This window comes from Neodiprion lecontei, chromosome 6 (genome assembly GCF_021901455.1).
Source record: "Neodiprion lecontei isolate iyNeoLeco1 chromosome 6, iyNeoLeco1.1, whole genome shotgun sequence".
Lineage (NCBI taxonomy): Eukaryota > Metazoa > Arthropoda > Insecta > Hymenoptera > Diprionidae > Neodiprion > Neodiprion lecontei.
This window is the reverse complement of record NC_060265.1, coordinates 11,475,883-11,496,582: the sequence shown is the minus strand read 5'-3', so window position 1 is coordinate 11,496,582 and position 20,700 is coordinate 11,475,883. Positions and strand designations below refer to the sequence as shown.

The 20,700-nt window shown below is 40.0% G+C and overlaps 1 protein-coding gene across 2 annotated transcripts; it reads right to left on the bottom strand.

The window, feature by feature from the left end:
• Positions 1 to 74: 74 nt before the first annotated feature.
• LOC107224527 lies at positions 75 to 19,918 on the bottom strand. 2 transcript variants are annotated; one of them, XM_015664611.2, is made up of 6 exons: positions 18,828 to 19,915; positions 9,907 to 10,131; positions 8,015 to 8,577; positions 4,885 to 5,065; positions 2,805 to 2,939; positions 77 to 1,780 (listed from the first exon to the last, which is right to left on the bottom strand). In XM_015664611.2, exons 2-6 carry the CDS (start codon positions 10,127 to 10,129, stop codon positions 567 to 569), a joined length of 2,316 nt encoding a protein of 771 aa, XP_015520097.1. In that variant the 5' UTR covers positions 10,130 to 10,131; positions 18,828 to 19,915; the 3' UTR covers positions 77 to 566. The 2 variants fall into 2 exon arrangements, with proteins under 2 accessions (XP_015520098.1, XP_015520097.1); XM_015664612.2 differs by lacking the exon at positions 2,805 to 2,939 and having other exon boundaries at positions 75 to 1,780; positions 18,828 to 19,918.
• Between the last annotated feature and the right edge of the window lie 782 nt (positions 19,919 to 20,700).

Here is a 20,700-nt window from a genome sequence, read left to right as displayed (position 1 = left end):
ACGTGGTACGGGAAATATGTATAGGTATATGATATATATATATATATATATTTCACCGATTAGAAAGTACGTCGATGTAGTTTCTACGCGTAGGATATTAAATACTTTTAGTAATCTTCCAGATGTACATAATACACTCGCAAGACGATACACTATAATATAACGGTATAAACACATGCTTAAATAACAAACACTCACCCGCAAACTTTTCACAACAGAGACGTGTGTATACGGAGCTTTTATTAATAATGGTATAAGACATTTGAAATGAAGAAAAATCGATATATGCTTTATTTAAATAATATATAATAATACTAATAATAGTAGTAATAATAAAGTACAAATATACACGACATATTTACACGTTTAAAAAAAGAACGCCTAACGAATACAGACAATCGATCATATTATATTCAAATGTGAAAATAGTTACCCAGTATACGCGTATAATGCATACATAATACATATACTTGCATATGCAACACAACCCTATTACAACACGATACTGCGTAAAAAGGCAAAACAGCAAATATCACGCCTCGAGATAATTTCCAAATTAAGCCAATTCAGATAAACTCCGAGACAAATATTCTTTTGAAATCAGGGGCTGAGCCGCCTATGTCGTGCCTGCAAAGTTCTCCGTTATCCAGATAACTGATACCAGAATCTTTCAATACGTTGCGAAGGCTTTCGACGGATAGAGCAAGATCTTTGTTACTGACAGTTAATTTGTCGAGATCATTCATCGAGTATCCAGCGGCTATTTTATTCTTCAAATGATACGAATGTATCGTCGGCTTGGAAAGATTCCGGGCGTTCCTCGAGCCGGGTGAATTATCGGCAAAAGCGGAAGCGTTAGTTTTTGAAGACTTGGAAGATTTCTTGTCTATAATCTTCGGCGTGAATGACCGCATGCTGCTGCAGGCATCGGAGTTTCCGGTTCTCTTCGATCCGCCGATATCCACCCTCGCGGGTTCCTGACGTTGGTAAAACTCGAAGTCATCGTTTGCGACGGTCGTCACCGAGCAGCAACTCCTGCAGGAGCTAATCGTGTCTCCGAAATCTCGGAACTCGTCGTCGAGGTCGCAACTCTCGTCGTCGGAGGTGTCGTAGCCTCCGGAGGCCTCGACGCTGCCGTAATGGAGCTCGAAGACGGAGGGGTAGCATCCCTTGCCCTTGACGTAGGTCCTCGAGTCGCCCTCGAGGCCGCAAACCGCGTTTCCGCTCGACTCGTCGAAGCTCTGGTTCCGGCGCATCGGCTTCCTGCCGCGATTCGGTATCTCGTGAATCTCCGTGCACGAGTTGTACTTGAATTTTGCGTCCAGGCTTTTCTCCAGCCTTGAACAATTCTCGAGGCCGACTGTGACCTTCGGAACGTGAAGACGAGGACCCTCTTCGCATATCTGACCCAGACTCCCCTTTATGTAGTGATTTCGAGGAGCGTTTCCGGGCCCGGATCCCGGCCTGGCGATCGCGGTGACGCCGTCGTCGAGCTGCACGAGGTTCTCCATGTTCTGACCGAAGACGTCCGTGCTGCTGATCTTCCGCTTGCTGCCGAACTCGAAGTTCTCGTTTATCCGTATTCTGTCCGGCTTCTGCTGCTGTTGCTGGTCGCTCGATACCTTTCCCTTCTGCGAGCCTATCCTCGAGTCTTTACGGGGCTCAAACGTCGAACTTGTGAACGAGGTCAATTCCGCCGGGAGGGACGAGTAGGCATTTTCATCGTGAGACTGTGACCTTGGATAGTGCTGTATTCCCATCGTTATAGTACCGTTTCTTCCTATAAATGGGAGGAGATTCGTGATTTATCGAATGAACTTTGATCGGAAGATTTGCTGCAGTTACGAGTACATATATGGGACTCTCTTTTTCTCTCTCTTTCTCTCTCTCTCTCTTAGCTGGATTAGTACCGGTTAAAATTCAAAACATGTAAACAAATTAGCAGTAACGCATCTTGAATTTAAAATCATCCTGCAGTCAAGATGTAGGTCGGCATATTTTTTGTCAGCTTGGAAAACCAAGAACCGCGTCGTGTTATAGGAATTAATGGAAAAAGCATATTGTGCGTAGAAGTGAAGATAAACAACTGTCGTTACGACGTCCACCGTCTCATTCTCATATATCGATGGAAAATATATTTCCGAGGCACCGTTTTTGATCTGTGGGTATTTAACTGAATCTCTGCGTTAGAAAAAATTCTATTTGGCATTCTCAGTTATTAGGATATACGAATTATTAGTTATCTGGTTCACAAGTTTAGCTAAAAATAGACAAAGGAAAACTAAGCACTTCATGTATGTTAAAAAAAAAATTCGAATCGGTATTGACGAAAATAAAAATAATAGTGCTAAGTAGTTTCACAACTTCGGAATCTGAGTGGTCGGGATTAATTAAAAAATGCTCTCAACTTTATGATGGCCATATCTAAATGTTTTACTGATAGTCTTTGGAATTGAAAATCCAATTTTTAAATATTCATGACCATGCCGTAAAACGTGTCAATATTCTTATGACTTCGGATTTTGGAAGAAGCTTTTTTAACCCGAATCAGTCTGAATGATCTTTTGATGAAGCTACGTTAAATCCATTCAGGGTTCGAAAATTCATCAATAAATTTTTTTTGTGGGATCCTGTAGCCTTGCAATCGTTAAATTGAAAACAATAGGAATTTGGAGACGAGATTGAAACAAACCGCACAGAAACGCGCTAATATACATGTATACATATATCTATAAACAAATAGTTTGACGCATGCATACAGTGTAAAAAAACATTAGATATAGTATAAGAAATAAAGTATATACCTCTATTTTGGTGGTTATGCAACCTTCCATAGAGACTCCCATTAGTTAGTGGAAATTTTAAGCCATGATTCAAATTTAACTGCAACTTATATTCGGCGTCCTGTTCGAAATGTCTGAATTTTCCATCGATACCACCTGAAGCAAAAATAGAATTCCGCAGACGAAAGTAGGTTTTACGCTGAACTTAATAGGCATGTAATAGAAACAATCACACAGTGCAGCCACATATACGGTTTCTTTGTCAACTATACAGGCCACTTTGCTGTCAACCTCTCGAACCTCTGTTATATGATCCACAATACTGTAACACTAGTTGAGAAAACTAGCGGTGACATTTTCCCAAATTTTTATGTTTTATTTGAACAGTAACCCCAGATTTTGAAAATGAGATGAAAATTACCGTTGAACTCGGACGACTGTTAGGCTCAACAATTTGACAGTTTGATTGAAAGAGTAACCCAGTTGACGAAGAAAGCACCATAAGAATTAGAAAAGTCATGCAACTTTGCCATAGAAGATATTATAATATCGTATATATGCAGTAACAGCAGTAAAGCGTCTATGAAAATCACAGTTAGTCACAGTTTGTCCATCTCAAGACACCAACGCCTACCTTACTTGGGCATGTACGGACCTATAGTAGGTATCATAAGTCAAATTTACCGTAATCCACGAGAAGGCATGAAACTAACCTTTCCAACTTTTTACATATTTTTCATCACTAATGGCGAACTGCCGTGTCACGTGCCCTTACGGAAATTAATATTAAACCTACGCACGAGTGGAATGTGCGTAATATTTTGTGGTCAAGAGTTAAACGTCTATGCAAGCCTATTTTGGCCTAGAAATATTCTTAATATTCCGTTACGCGTGATCACAGCGCTCGTTATTAGATGCACAGTGCCTTCGTAACCCATTACATGCCTACCTATATTATTATATACGCGTTGTAGACAACTATGCGTGTATAATAAAGCAGTTCACAGTCGTCATGCTCATTAATATCAAGCGCGTTTAATGGGCTATGTACGTGTATCGTGCTTGCCATTGCAAGGTAGGTTATACGTACGAAAAAAAGCTTCAAATGAACGAAGTTGTACAGCCCGGAGGAAAATAGGTATCACCCGGTGAATCGAACAACTTATTCTCATTATAACTGTTCGTTTCGCGTTGATGCCTACTTACCGAGGTAATATCCAAATATCGCCTATTTGAATACATATTATTTATTTAAGTTTCAGGTGATTTTTTTTTTCCTTCAATCATTTCGCTTGTAATTTATGCAGCGATTAACATTCCCGATATTAAATTATATAAAGAAGTTCTTCCAAGATTTAAAACGATCCTAACATAACAGTTACACCGCGAACTGTTATTTCAATGACCGTGAACCTTCCGCGGTTAAAGTTCGCGCGGCAAGTTTAATTGGCTGATGGTTAAATTTTACGAGGCAATAAAATTATGGACGTTACTGCAACTTTATAAGTATATACAATATACCTATACTTACAATTGTTTATTTATATTAAGCCAAGTACCCGTATCGCAAAAAATATGTACAAAACAGAATTTATTTTTCAATTTTTCAGCCTTTATTCTCTCGTCAATCAATTTTCATCTTTCTTTTTATTTTTCATTAGACCTCCATCCGCAGGGACGGTATAACTGTTGTTGGTTGGCAACATTCTTTCGTAACTTCGCAGCAAGTGGAACGTTTCAATACGGTTTCGTTCTGTTAATAAATGTAGAGATAACTCCTCCTGGCACTCGAACGCAGGTATATTCTACGTAGGTAGAATGATCAACAATCGGATCGCAATTTTGTGTATTGCAAAGAGAATAGTTGTTCGTATGTAAACGATTAAATGATCTTACGGTATGTATCATCGGATGTGGTATATATAGGCGGCGATCATTCGGCGAAAAGAACAAAAACACGATGCAAAAGTAAATGGAGAATGTAACGAAGAAGCGATAACCAAGTTGAAGGCTGTTTGAACAAACCGAATAATGTAGAGAAATACGGAATTGGCGTATCATTATTATTCCTACTGTTGTAATATTCGAGTTACGTATTTACCGTGTGATAATTTCCCTGCGTGATCCTGCTTCGTGTAAACTTTGGCAACGTAGTGGCAGAACATCTTGTCGAAAATTGCCAAACAGATTGGAAGTAAAACATCCTGAAGTAGCGGTAGCCACGTGGCTATATTTTGTGGTGTACAAAAGCCTCGCAGTAGTTCCGGTCTTATGGAGATCACCTGTAAAGGAATTTCATATACTTTTCCTCACTCCCTCAACTCGTGATAAATTCAAAATTGATTTCATTATAAAAGCAAACGAATTGAAAATATTTTTTATTCGTGTATTTCGCAAATACTTGTCGCCGTTGAAAATCAACAATTTAAAAGCTGTATAATAACTTATGTAGAGCCGCCTTCCTTGGCGGAATAAACTTAATTATAATTCAGAATCATCCGTTCTATGTTTATCCGTACACGGAGGTATGTCATACTAAGGTAGAATACGCAGGCGTGTAATGCGCGTAGAATTACAAGTTTCGAATGAGAGAAATCGTAAAGTGAGTCGAGATAGTTGCAGGTATACCGCGCGTATAGCATTATGTTATACGCGTAGCAAGTTAGCAACACCGCGAGTACAAGCCGTTGCACCGCGCTTACAAAATTGTTACTCACAGGTTTCGCTTTCAGATTAAAACTAAAGTGAAGAGAAAAACGTAAAATCATAATGAATGAAAACAACGGTGCAACGGAAAACGATTTGAAAATGGTAAAACAATGTGAAATAAAATGCAGTTCAATTAGGAAGCGAGGGTTTCCCAGGAGTTTCGATTCAATTTATAATTCATTTAATTATCTTCTGCAAATCATGCCCAGGTAGCCGGGCATGATATGCCTCCCACACACACAGACGCACACGCAGAAGCCGGGGAAAGCATATAACATATTTAATTCTACCTCACAGTGCTTGTGCACCGAACCCGAACGAGCCCACACGCACGCACAAGCCCAATAGTAATGAACACGTGTCAGCCCTTGCATTATGTGCAAACACGCGTGCAGCACGGAGCATAATACAATTTACAAATAATGTTCAGCCAAACGTGGTATTTTCAGTGGCGGCAGCATTAATTATATTGCGGTAGAAATATAATTTGAACATAGCTGACTGAAATGCCTGATGATAAATTAGAACGGGAAACAAGTCGGTTGCAGGTGTCGCTGAAGCATCGCGAGTGCACGGTGCAATTGCTAGGCGAAACTTTCGGTTTTAAACAATCCGTAGATTTAATTGTGCACAAGTGAAAACGCAAAACACACTTTCGAACTGCGGGATGAATCTGGTTCCGGACGCACACGCTATATGTTTTTGGTTCAGTAGATACGTTTCTATAGGCATTTCGTCATGTGGCGATTTATAAAAAACTTCATTCAAAATACCTTTATATTCAGTTCAAGACACCGAAGAGAACAGAAAAAATAAAATAACCAACCGTCGACATTCTTTCGCAATCAATTTACACCAAGACAATTATCATCAACCTGTCAATGCCGCCTGTCATGTGAAATCACTTAATTCAAAAAGCACCTATATTACACGTATACCTGATTGAAATTTATACATTTCAAAAGAAATGATGGTATAATATACAATATTTCTTGTGCAAGTAGGACTATTCATCTGATTCGTGCATGAGTTTTATGTTAGAATGTATGAATATTAAATTATACAGACAAGAATTTGCTTCGATCAACGAACCCAAAATACCACAGAGATCAAAATAACGGCTCGTGTCGCTGTCTGTCTTACGAATTATAATGGGAACGCGACTTCGCTACTGAAAGACGCCACACGTATAGCTGGGACGAACTCTCTTATAATGAGAATCAATTTGCATATTCTTTTTTCTGCAATCAAAATTAATTCAACAAGACGTAAACACTATCGTCTCATCATTGATAACAGCTAGTGATGATCAATTTTTCATTTATCACGAAACACTTGTCACGTATCGAGTGGATGATCCAAGACGTCAAACAAGAACAATAAAAAAAAATAAAAATACTTCATCATCGATTACATATATTTCGCATTGATACAGGTATCGGGAGTTGCCGCTACATTAACCGAAACGAACTTCTCATGTTTCAAATTAATAGCAACACTTGTTGGACTCGAACGAACCGGTCAAAATATGTAAATAATTTGTATGTTCGTCGAATTGAAGTATCCAAAAAATGTGGTTCTTTTTTACGCGTAAAACAGAGTTCAATATACCGTCGGTCTTGGCCGGCACGCCTGTAAGACTTGAAATCGGGTAAAAGAAGGAATAACATGCCGTTGACTTGCAGGTGGGTTAAACCGATCGTAGTATAGACTTTTTTGAAAATCTAACTATTTTCTAATCCGTGTTCTCTCTACGCTTGATGGTGTCAAGGCAATAGCCGGGCAAACCGAGGTACAGAATGAATCCATATACACGCGCACATTTGATTTGGCGACAAAAAATCAACGAGCGTACCCATTACAGGATACTATACGTGGTTAGACGAAGGTTCCAACGACTTCCGTCGCCGGTGGATTCAGTCATTGGAAATCCTTATTTTATAATTACTTCTTTTGCGCTAGCGCCGATCGTGTCGCTTTCTTGATTACGTTGCGAGGTTTGTACAAGTAGGTATGTTTGTATCCGAAACTTAACGCTGACACTCGTAAGCGAGATATTATAGGTACGTGTGGCTGAAAGCACGCATGGCTTCATCCTCGAGAGGCCTTTCGCTGCACAACCATCGAACCAATCCACATCCGACCTGATCGAATCGCGATGCGATCTCAAGACCTCGAGGTACTCAAGGATACCGAGATCTTCGACGAACACCATCCGCCCCGATCGGTAATCAGGAATAAAACTTTTTACCGCGTAATATAATTTCGGCTTAGCCACTTGCACGCCGTACGCGAGTCGAAAGTTTCACGGTTGGCTTAATTCGCGATTCGACCGCTCCGAGTCCTATAACGTTACATGGCGGCCGAGTTAAACCGCGTTACGAAATATTGGCTTGGCCCTGGCGAGCAATAATTGGCAAAAAGATACCCTCTCACCGTGCGGGCGGAATTCGAACGACGCGCGTCAACTGTTGAGTAACCATAATACCGGGCACAAGATACAACTCAAAAATTTCAATTACCAGCACTGGAATGTGGTTGCAGATATAGCAGACAAACAGAACGCTGTAGACCGTTGAATGGCTGTTGTTCTCATCCACCACCTTTTTCTTCCTGAGGCAGGCTCTACTGTTCGTCGAACTGCTCGTGCAGGACACACTCGAAGGATCCCACGTCCGATCCTGAGGACACTCGAACCCTGATGAATTTTTCGAGCTTAGGTCAGACAGGTCGGAGACGCTTTTCAGGAGCTCGTTCTTCGGTTTGGCGCATATGTCCTTGTAGAAGGTCACGAAGAGGCTCAGGATCGACGTCAACATGAGCAGACCTCGCAGGGAGTTGAAGAAGATTCCGTACTTAGGCGAGAGTTCGTGGGCTACGAAGACGCAGGTGTCGGGCTGGAAGTTCAGGACACCCGTCACGCCAATGCAGGCCGACAGAATGCTCATACTCAACAAGTGATACTTCAGGTGATTCTTCGTCACTTCCTCGCAGCTTATTGCCGCGAAAATTGCAATAGTCGTTAGCGACAACTCTTGTAATATGCTCGACGAGTTCAGCATCCATACCAAAGTTGAGCATAATTCTGCAACAGAAGACACGGTTAGTTGACCGTCAACTACCAGGAGAAGGTCACTCGAGTCCTGACGAGGACATTTTCCTGTTCCAGAATGAGGCGGCTTGATTTATACATTTCCTAAAAATTCCTTTTGGAGATTACTCTTTTGGAATTGAACATATCTGGTCCTTTCCCACGGCGAGTAAAAGCAATTAACACTTCGTCTAGTTCTGTTGATTAAGTTTGAGTTACACTCATTGGCAAGGTCGCGACTTGTTTGTTGTATTCGCTATATGCCAGTTTAAAGACAAGACGCGATCGCAGAAAAACACAGCGAAAAAGAACTGTTGCCAATAATGTATGAACGAATCCTTTCAGGTGGATTGGACATTTGTTAAACAGCTGTCTCTACCATACTTCCTGACATTGGATTGTGAAAAAGTTAAATCCCTGAGGTTTTCCGGTTTTCCAAATCAGTGGATACTCTCACTCTAATGTAAGACCAACCTTGTAGCTTTTGAGTAAGGTGTGTTAATACGATATCGTTAAAACTTTGGTAAATTGTCCTTAAATAAGATTTCGGAAAAAATTTGGAATCTTTTTTAACGACACCGTTTTGATTTCTGATAAACAATTGACCACTTAGATTTTTTTTCACCGCGGTGATCCGTGCGAAAAAATCATGCGATGATTCAATTCAAATTGAAACATTTTTCAAACATTCAAGTGTTGATATATCCTGGAAATGTCTAAATTTTTATGAAATTTCACCATACCAAAAACTTTTTTGATACTTGTTCTTATAAGAAAGCTGCAATTGTAAGCCGGACTTGACAACCATATCAATATGTTTTTGTTTATTCTGAATTCGAATCTGATGTCAGACATGCTCCACCACCCCTAGATTTTAAGTTATATGTGGGGTATTTCACTCTAACTTGCGCATCGAAAAATCTTGCAGTGTTCGAGGTCGACGAACGACCGTTTTAGGCAGGAGTACTCAAAATTTGGGGTTGATGGAACAATTCTAACCACATATTCGAATTCAACACGGCTAAAATATAAAGGTATGGTGTTCTAGTCCACCGGACAAGACACTTTTTGTAATTCATGTCTTACATGATATATTGCGAAATTTTTCATGGTTTCAGAGATAAAATGTCAGAGTCATCGAAATATGATAAATATAATTTCAGCAACTTTCATCTCTACGTTCCTGTTTACAGATTTGTTTAAAGACGATAAAAAAAATTCCAAAGACTGGTAAAGACCTTATGGAAAATATTTGCGAAAAACGCTCGCGCTTTAACCACATCACTGTGAGGTGAATATTTTTACCGATGCGATGTTACGTACCTCCAAAATGATTGACTGGTCTTATAAGCTTAAGAATGGCGTAGAAAAGCAGGGCCAGTTGGTGAATGAGGCTCTGGGCGAGTACGGCGACCACTAAAAGATCGATTCTTCGTTTACCCGACGACGGCTGGTTCTGGTAGATCAAAAGAGTCCAGGAAATCAATAGAACGCATATAGGTGACCCGACACACGTGGCGAGCCATTCGCTAACTTCGCTTCGCATTTCTGAAACCAAAACGGAAAAGTAAAATTAGTCCAGTGTTCGAAGTTCAAAGAAGCAGTTTCACGAGATGACCTCGTTACGTGTGCTTCGATAAAGTCAAATGTACACGGAGAGAGAAAAGTCGTTAAATTAACCGAATCGATTTAGTTGGATAGAAAATTGTTGCTTTGATCATTATTTTGTGAAAATTAATATACCGTAGCTGACATAATAAATTCTGTCACGTGAAAACAACGAAACGAGTTATTCGAACTATGCGGTTAATTTCATTGAAAATTTGATACGTCCAAACGATATTTAGTTGTGTGAACTCAATGATTTGGTTGAAGAAGGGTTGAACGCGTGCAATCGCTTTAACTAAATACTTTTTTGCCGTCGAAAAATTCAGTATTCCGCGGAATCAAATTTGATCCTCTCGAATCAACCCCTACATGCGATTTAGTAAACAAATTGATTTCGTCAAACTATGTGATTTTTATTCTTTACGTTCAAAATTATACACTGTTCAATACGTATAGTTGAACTAACTAAATATGCCTTTTGTTAGGAACTTTTGATGATCGAAACAAACAAATCAAGTCTTAGCCTAAACAAATCTACATTTTGTAGGCATCACTTGTTCCATTGATCCAAGTCAGCGAATATAATTCGAATAATTGGAAATACTTTTGCCGATTCAAATGTACGTATCAGTCGAAACAACAACAAAATTTCCACGCAAATAGTCCAATGAATCTATCTACAATCACGAATAGGCCAATAAATTTAGCTACTTTTGAATATTTCGTTGGTCGAAAGAGAACCACAAAAGTCCAGCTGGAAAAACATAAAGGTGATGAAATTAAGTTTTCAGTGCGTTGGGCCAATGATACAAACGAAATTTTTATGTCGAATAAATATTTTGCTGATTGGAAGCATTTTATTCCATAAGTGAACTGTTTCATCGACTTTTTCACTGCTTTCAAATTGTTGAAATACCGATGAAATCCGTACAGTTTTGTACAAAATCGTTTCATGTCACCTGGCAATAGCTTCGTAGCATTGAGATAAATGTATCTCGTCATCTAAGTGAGCAAAAGTTAACCCGAAGTTTGTGCGATAGTTTGGCGTATCGGATACAATAGTTCATCTAATATATAAAATATATAAAAAAAGGTGTGCAATTCGTGTAGGATGATAAGTATTTCTGAGCGGTCCTTGGTTGAAATCCCGATAAAAAGCATGCGGTGTTCAATTGGAAAATAATATTGCGTTCTATCCGACTTGCGAACAATTATAAGTTATTTGCGTTACTGAAAATTCTGCCAACTGCCGTAATTAGGCTATACATTTCAATTTTATTTTTGGTTAGAACCATTCCAATAATTTTTGCAGGACTTCCTTTCACTCCATGATTCATGGTCATTCTTGTCAATCGAAGTTTATAATAATTCTCGTGAAACATTACTTTACTTTATAACCTGAGCATTTGTTTATGCACACGATACGTCAACAAATAAGTTCTTTGAATCGATGATTGAAACACTAGACTGAACTGAATGTTCAGTTCCTCGTACCTAACTGTGATTTATCAAACTAAACATTCAGTTTCGTTAACTGAGATTTTTTTAAACCAACAGAATATATTCTTGCATTGAAATGAATTGTTGGATCAAAAGGCAGGATATTCAGATTAACAAAATAATTTTCATATTAACTATATAATCCAGGTCGTTCAACTTAATATTTTTTATTTAGTTTGTGCAACTTATTGCTGTATTGTTGTAATAAGTAAATATTCGTTTAGCCGCCCGTGAACTCCGCATTTGATTGACCGAAACAATTTCTTATTTTGATTTAACGCCTTTTTTCTCTTAGTGTAATAAAAATCGATATAAATTGTACTCGATTCCAATTATTAAATTAAATTACTTCAGAATGTGTTTCTGCAAATTATGTCATAATTTGTTGTTTAATACAACATTTGCAATTTTTCATTCGACGTCTAGTGAAGTCAAAGTTACCAACTTGGACTGCGTATACATAATATTTCCTTTCTCCTCACAAGTTTCTTGAATAAATTTGGTTCTGAGGCAATATCTGTTAGAGAAATTGTCCAATACCAAGTTACATATCCAGGAGTGGTAAATTTTTCTGTATTGATCCACTCTCTCAAAGATCATTCGGCGCATAGCCTGATTAATAGACGTTAGACAGTGTATAGGAATTATGTAAAAAGTGTCCCTCATCACTTTCGCGAGAAAATTATTGCCTTTAAACCTGTGAAAATAGTAAAAACTTGCAAATTCTTTTTGTGAAAATCTAAGCTTTCAATTGAATATTTAAGAGCAATGGATACAGATTGCGAAAAGTGTCTGTTGCTAAGGGTGGAGAATCACGATGTTGTATAGGTCTTCAAGCAACGATCAACTACGCTTGTTACCGTCGCACTCTCCGATTGGCTTAAAGTTCATACCATGAACCGAGGTAATTCGACCGTTCAAACGCAATATCATTTTCATTGATTTTTACACAGGTAACTCTGCAGGTTTGAAAATTCCATTAGTTCATGGAGTTCCTCAACCATGCAGAGGCTCTTTTTACCTCTTCCAGAAACAACTTACAATTAGGAACGATATTCTCAAGTAAAAACATGAATTCCGCCAAAGTAGGTAGGTAAATATAACGATGGGGGGAATACGTGAACATCGTCTTGATGAAAGATCGACCGGCTTACATCAAGCTTAGCATCGTATATTTATTATGCGATATTTTCGTTCCAGATCGATATTGGCGGCATATCGTCCCTTGACATACCGAGGCCATCAGGAAACGCTTGGGGATTGCTACAAGTAAGGAGACGTGGAATGCGGCTTCTTGTCAACTCTTGCGTCTAATGTAAGCTGCACAATCGTTCATGCAGCAGGTTCTTTCCAAGTTTAGATGATAGGCCATTTCAGTACAGTTTAGCAATTTGTTGGTGCAAATGTTGATACGTCTATTCTGCGATTATGTAAGCCGGAAAACCGACAAGCAACTGCCAACTGGTAACAAGGAAGAAATCGTTCGACGACAGCTATGCCATTTATAGGATTCTTTTACTCTCATTTGTCTTCTGGGCACGTAAGAAGTTTCATACCCGGTGTATATGGATATGCATAAACATTAAATAGAAACACACCGATATAGGCAACTGCACGTGAAAGTGCTCCGAGTCTCGGCTCGAATTCACAATCAAAATGTCTGGCGAACCGACACGATCCTTGATAGTTTATAGCTATAATAATTGTGATCGGCACTGCAGTAGTCGGAAAGTCATTTCTTTGATCAATGGCTGTAATGTAGTGGCGGCAATCATCGCAATGGACAGTAGTATAAACATTGAGTCGAGATTTTGAAGAACCACCATACTTTTCCTTTTGTTTGATGTTTTTCTTTAATGGTCAAATTGGTAAAAAATAGTACCTGTATACGGTGAGAAAAAAACTTAATCACAAGGGATCTGTGGTAAGTTCTTGTACCAGGGTTCGCAGCTTCATCTCAAGCTGATGTAAATATCATATAAACTGTGTTAAACCTATAATAGTTGAAAAAAAATACGTTGAACAAAACTCGTGGATATAGTTGAACAAGCTACCTGAAGTAACCGAGTCTCAAGATTGGAATGTAATTGAATCTTTTCTTGCCGATGGTGTAGGGTACTAAAGCAAAAAGGAGATCAAGCGGACAGTATCGCGCGTTATAAAGTCGAGGAATAGGATCGAGGGAAAAACAGACGTTACAGCAAAATCGTATGCCTTAGATACTGCTCTGTATATAATAGCGCACGTAACCTGAAAGTGGGTATTTTTGTGCCTGTGAGTTTTTTGCTCGGACGGTACGTGAGACGTGAATATAGATTGAGCAGGCTTCGTACACGCATGCTAAGCTCGTCCGGCGCGAGATGACGATTATTCAAATAAGTAATCAAAAAATGCAAATGCGCGTTTTGGTCCAACCATCCCATCCACATGATCCGCGGCTCACGCCCTCAGCGAGTATACCTATACATAGCTACAGTAACGGTCTTTTCTTTGCAGTAAGTGTATGTATATCAAGCAAGGCTCCTCAAATTCCATGATCTGAAATGTGAGATGGGTTCTGCTGCAACGATCCAGCCGTGGACTTAATATGACTACTTTGTCAGTAGTCGAGCTTTTCAAAAAGCTTCGAAGGTCGAGAAGTCCGAGTAACGAGGAAGCACCTTTGATCTGTAATACGGCTGGATTTGGAGGCAGTGACAATAGGCAGCACGATTTTGAACCAAGGTGGAAAGCAAGGCGTAGCTAGCAGGTAGGTATAATTTAGTTGTCAAAGAGGTTGAGGTAAACGTGGTAGTCGGGTAACACCGAAGCGAATAGAAAGTCGAGGTGGCAGTATGTGCAGAGAAGTTGAAAGATGTCGAGTTCCGGAGACCAGTGCATTAATACGTCTATAGAACAACTTCTTGGACGCGCGCTCTTCCGAACAGGCAAATGTATATAGATATATGAGGAATCAGCTATTTGTGGAATCCACGCTTGGATGTTTATACGATATACGCTGCACTTACGGTAACTTCCTAGTTTCTACAATTAATTAACGTTTCGTTAGCTAATGACAGTCGGCGAGCAAGTACGGATAGAGCAACTAACTGCAGCGCCTGCATCAAACGTTACATATATGTACATAAGTCGTTGGAAAATTAGAAAACTTACTTTAATTATTACTATTGCATAGATAATCGTAAACCGCGTACTGACTTACGTTTAATTGCCGTATTAATATATATATATCGCAAGTGTATGGGTATACGTCATAGCACGGCATTTGTACCGTACATGATGAATAAAAACACTTTTTTATCGCATACATATATTTTGTACAGCAATCGCTTGGTCCTCGGAAGTGTAATCGTGTCACAGTATAATGAGAACAGTTACCGTAGAAAATTGATTCACTGCAATGCTACTATCCAGATTATGGATTATTTCAACTCTGATTCTTTAGAGAATGTGCTTTCGGATCACGGATGAACAGAAAATGCTATGCTCTGTCAATTTTGTCTATACATATAAATAGATTGGATTAAGAAGGTAAATTATTTATTGAATCGTATAAATTTGACAGGTAGTGTCTTAAAAAATAAATCCATGTTTCACTCACAAACGATCGGAGATAAAAACATCTAGAATCTAATTACGAGCAGCGGGTTTTGTCTGGTTTGGTGCAACAATTGCTTTTACTTTGACCGTACCTAACAGCGCAAAGTGACTTACTATAAAATCTGACTTTTACATAATTTATACACTTCAAATTATTATAGTCAACAGCTGCAGTACTTATAAAACAAAACTATGATGCTAACAGATTTCTCTAAGACATGACAACTTTTGAAAGATGTTCCATCATAAGACTACCATTAAAAATTGATGGTCAAATTTAATGAACCTCAATAATGGAATGATTCGATAAACTCCGGACCTAAAAACATTTGTATACTAAACTGGATCACAACCATATCGTTAGTTCAGCTACGCCATTCTTTTTTCGTTATTTCAGTCCGTTGTAGACTTGTAACCGCATGGAAACACGTATCTTGCTCATATCTTCAGAGATAATCGAGATGTGTTTACAGTGCTCGAGTTAAACTGGACGTTCAACCAGTTTTGTTATGAATATAAGTCTCCACCAGCGCAAAGAAATAAAGGTACAAAAAGCGCATAAACGCGAGCCAAAAGGAACTTTTCGTACGTGGTCATAATTCAGGATAACGATTACCGTACCCAACAACTTTCTTCTCGTTGCACTCCACACGGCGGAAAGCCATAATGAAGCATGAACTTTTTAAGGCATTCCAATTAATTCGAAAGTCGTGCAGCGAATACCCTAAGGTGCACTCACTCCTCCGTATTTCATCCAAACATGAAAAATAAGCTCCGTAAACAACGTGAACTTTCAAGGATGCAGAAAATCTGCACACACGATACAAAACTACCAACACGATAGAGAAGCATCGAGGCCTGGGCTTCGAAACGATCGCACGCCTCGCATTCCACGACTAAGATAACAAATAAATGCATCTTATACGTTTGAGTATGGGCATAAGTGTGCATGCATATCGGTGCACACTTGAAATACGTATCGAGAGACTGTGGAGTGGCGCACAACTGCGCCGCGACGTCTTTTCGTCGACGTTAAAACGAAGAGCTGCAGACCAAGCGTCTTAAGACCGAAGGTTTAGCCACACATACGCTACGCTGCGTATATGTGTACAATATGCCCTACCGATTGAACTTGTTTAGCGTTGAGAAAAGAGCATTCTTTGTCGATAAAATTCCTCCGGCCCAAACTTGAGCCCGATTTCGGGTAGCAAAACAGAAAGAAGGTAAAACAAGCTCTGTACAAATAAGAGTTTTTTTTTTTTTTTTTCTTTAATGGTACCATCAGTGGTTCTCAGGACCCCTAAGCCGCTCGCGTTCTTTAGCTGCGGGCTCTGCGCGATCTCTGAAAAAGCGTACGTCATGGTCCACGAATTCCTAAATCCTCCCGCAGGTATGTTATACGCCGGCCCTTCTCAACGACGCGACGTCGTAAGATGTAGGCTTTTACATTAGGCAGCGTACCCATGCATATTCATGACAAACGAAGTCATACTTGGCACCTAGTTCGATTAGCGGTCATGCAACGCCGAGCATACGGTATTGCACGCATCGAGAGGATCTAAGGATCGTGAGATCGCAGTGCGGGTGTGTCGTTTGTCTCGGTTGGAATGTGGAGGCTTTATACCCGCGGGTCCAAGGTCGTGAAAACAGGACGCAGGCAAGCGTTCAAGACGACATATACTTATAGTATAGCGTAGCGTTATATTTCACGGTTGTTCTGGGTTCAGCATAATAGGAGCTGACGACATATAAGATTCAGTTTATGCTATCCACGGACTGCAAAAGTTCGTATTATTTTTTTTTTTTTTTTTTATCCAGTAGCTGGATGCGTTATGGGCACGAATATACCTTCGGATGGTACAATTCACGATAGGCAAAAAGGACGGCAATTGGCTCGCAATTCGAAGGCGTGCAGCCTTATGGGTGTAATTATTTCAATAAAAATAACTTTGGTAAGCCTATTTCTAAAACTTCTTTATATTAACTCGTATCAACGACGAGTCGAGAATATTTTTTCAGGTTTCGTATGTCGAACGATAAATTTTAAATTACCGGCAGATGTTATGTACGTTTACAGTTATTATAATCTTTATCCGAAACCTCAAATCGAGGTAAACTGGGATTTAAATAAAGCTAGGCGAAGAAGTATGCAATAGATCAACTTTACTGCTTATTTATTTATATTTTTAGTATCTTGCCGCTCATTTTAGATGCCGGAGAAGAGATTGCTCGGTGAAAACATGCGCAACTGCGGAATTTCTCTTTTTCAAACCAGCGTGGGTATGTAAGAGATCAGGAAATGTGAGGCAGAAAATTTTTAAGGTGTGTGTACTATGCTTTCTGTAGCTATAACAGAATCATGCTGTGTGCTTAATAAATGGTGGCAAAGGTCGCAGGCGACTAGAGCGCATGCACGTATGTACGCATTCGCGATATACGCGTACGAAATTGGAACGAGCGTCCAATAATTCACTTTCTCTCATAAAAGCTGGGAAAACTTTAAAATCGGAATGAAATTGATAACAATATAAAACTGTAGAACGCGTGATGCTCCCATTGGCAATTGAAAAAGAATTTGAAAAACGATTCGAATGTTTTCCTTCTGAATTTATTTGCAAGGTACTGAGAAGCGAAGCTTACACAAAGCGTTGAATAAGTTGTGACACGAGCTGACAGGCTGTAATAACATAAGAGAAGTATGTCAGAAGCTGAAAGTGGGAATAAGGAATGAACATGCTGAAAAAAACGCGGAACTCGTAGGACCGTTTGGCAAAATTCTCACGACCTTGTCAAGCGTGTCCGCGAAAATTGTATATGCAGTATAACAGTGAGCAATAAATGCAGTGACCCACGCGTGCGGTTGGCGGTCGTTTAATGTGTATATCAAGTACCACGGGGAACGTGGGTTGCAAGTTGACAGCCCAAGCTGGAGGCATTAAGCCGTGCTAATTGCATTAATTGCGAGGTAAGGTCATTGTTGCTAGCGTTGGGAAGGAGGGCGAATTAGCGAACATGCGACAGTTTCATCACAGCTAAATTCAGGACGTTGAAAAAGAAGAAAAATGTTGATTTGCTAAAACATGGTGGACGGAACGGTGGACAAGCTTGTTGGAGTGTTGTTGCAAGTTTACTGTTCGCAACGGAAACTGAGAGAAACAAGGGAACAAGAAAGCGCGCGGACATCGCGGACTTGTTTTTAGTAGGACATTTACGTACTTGAATATGGCGTGGGAACCGAGATGGTTAACTGAATTGAAAAAATTGGAAATGGGTAAAACTATACGCAACGAAACCGAGGAGCTCGTTTACGTTTCGTAACGGTTAAGTTCATCGGCGAAACTTCATGCATTAAGGACCACAACTATTGGGCCGATTTTTGTGTCAAAATTTTTGTTTCCTTTCTACCGTTTCCAAAATAACAACGATAAACATTATCATACGTTTCGAGGGCGTAACGTTGGCCTGGCACGCCTTTCGCGATTCTGAAAATGGATGTAAGTTCTTGTATATGAATATGTAGGTACCGCATCACTTACTGGAAATGGTAGCGTTTAACGAAGACGACCGGCTTTCTTGCTGGCTTCGAAAGTCGTCCGCACCGCCAACCGCATCGCCTGGATAAAAATGTCTCCAAGTTTCCCTTGCAGAATTCTCTTCTTACACGTGTGTGTGAGTGTGTAATCTCTCTCTCTCTCTCTCTCTCTCTGTCTGTCCCTTTACTCGGTTATTTTATCGACGGATATTATTAGTAAAATATATCCCGCTTCCACTTGTCTCACTATACTTTTTCACTGCATATGTGTAAGATTCATCGCGTGGTTCACCGTGTGTCTGATCCTCTAATCAGTTTTGATCATCTTCCGGGGTACCTGCAGCTGGATCCTGCGCCACGTGCAGCCTCATCTTTTCTCGGCGTTCGCTTATTTATTCTTTCCAACAGTTGTCCGATACCACAAAAAGGATTATTAATAGACAATAGATAACGTTAGGCCGAAATCGTATGCCGGATATACAAAGCCGCTGCTCGCTGCACCAGATTATTTCGGGACGTCTTCGATACGGCGCAAGAACCCGAGTCGTTCAAAGTCCGCTCCAAACGCTTTTAGCTCAAACCCAAGCTCGCACTGTGATCCAGATACAGACTTCAACACTGTCAGGTATTTACGAGTTCCACAATACCGGTCCTCTTTTCTACGTGCGAAAACGATGTTATCACTCATCAGGATAATAATGGGAATAGGAGCGATTTGTTAGGTTTTAAAAAATCGCCAAAACGCGCACCCGTCGACTCTCGGCATGTTACACTCGGAACTTTGTCAAAATGATACAGTGGCGGGGGAGAGGAGGAAGCCGAAGGAAAGGAGGAGGAAGTTCAATGAATACTTAACGACACGCGCATCACATTTTCCACCCCCGTGACGGGAGTGTAAATAAAAAATAAATAAGAAATTTAAACAAGGGGGTTTCTACACATGACAAACACCGCGCGCTGCAGCTGCATGCAGACACCTCCGCAACTCTCGGGGGCATAGAAGCAGTGGCCACTGGTTCCTCTCACTGGCGATGTGCCGCTGCCGCTGCCAGCAAGCCGCCCCGCTTAGAAGCCCCGAGGCTTACTCTTGGTATACCTATACGTATACCTACACCTAGCAGCACTACTGCTGGGACTGGGACTTGCAACAATCATTTGGGTCAGCAGCACAGCGTGCCGTGTAACAAAGCGAACGTGATTCTCAACTTCTTCGCCTCTCTCGACTCCTTCCAATTCGTTGCCTAATTCCCCCTCTGCGACTCGGCGGCTCTTCGGGTTCCAGACCGGTTCTCGATGCCCCAGCAGCGGCAAATGCATGGCAGGTACGGCTTCGGCCGAACCGCGTTATTATCCTTTTGACATTCATTTATGATGATGTTATCTTTGCTATTTTTTTTTTTCCATCCGACCTTTCATTCCTTCAACAATGCGACGTCGTTATTGTATCAAATCATTTTACAGCTTATCGGCTTGCGTAAATAATGCGAATTTAATACGGGCAATGTGGGTTTCGACGGTGAAATATCATCTAGGTATCAGCTTCGACCCATAATTAACCGTGATACAGTATTGCGATATAAAAGAATGGAACATTGATCTCAATGGAGATTGTATGGGAATTAGAAAAGTTACTCGTATTCTTAACACAAATAGATGCATAAAAATCATGGAACTGAATTTTTTTTTCAACCGTGTACTGTGAGCCGTTTTCTGAAAAGATAAAATAAAAATAATTTCAGAGCGATTTTTGAGAAATCACGACTTTTCTAATTTCTCTAAACAAAAGTGAACTTTTTAATTACGAATAAAAGATTTCATCTTGAGTATGGTCATTAAAGAGCTTGAAATTTGTTATTACTCTTCTAAACTCATAAATA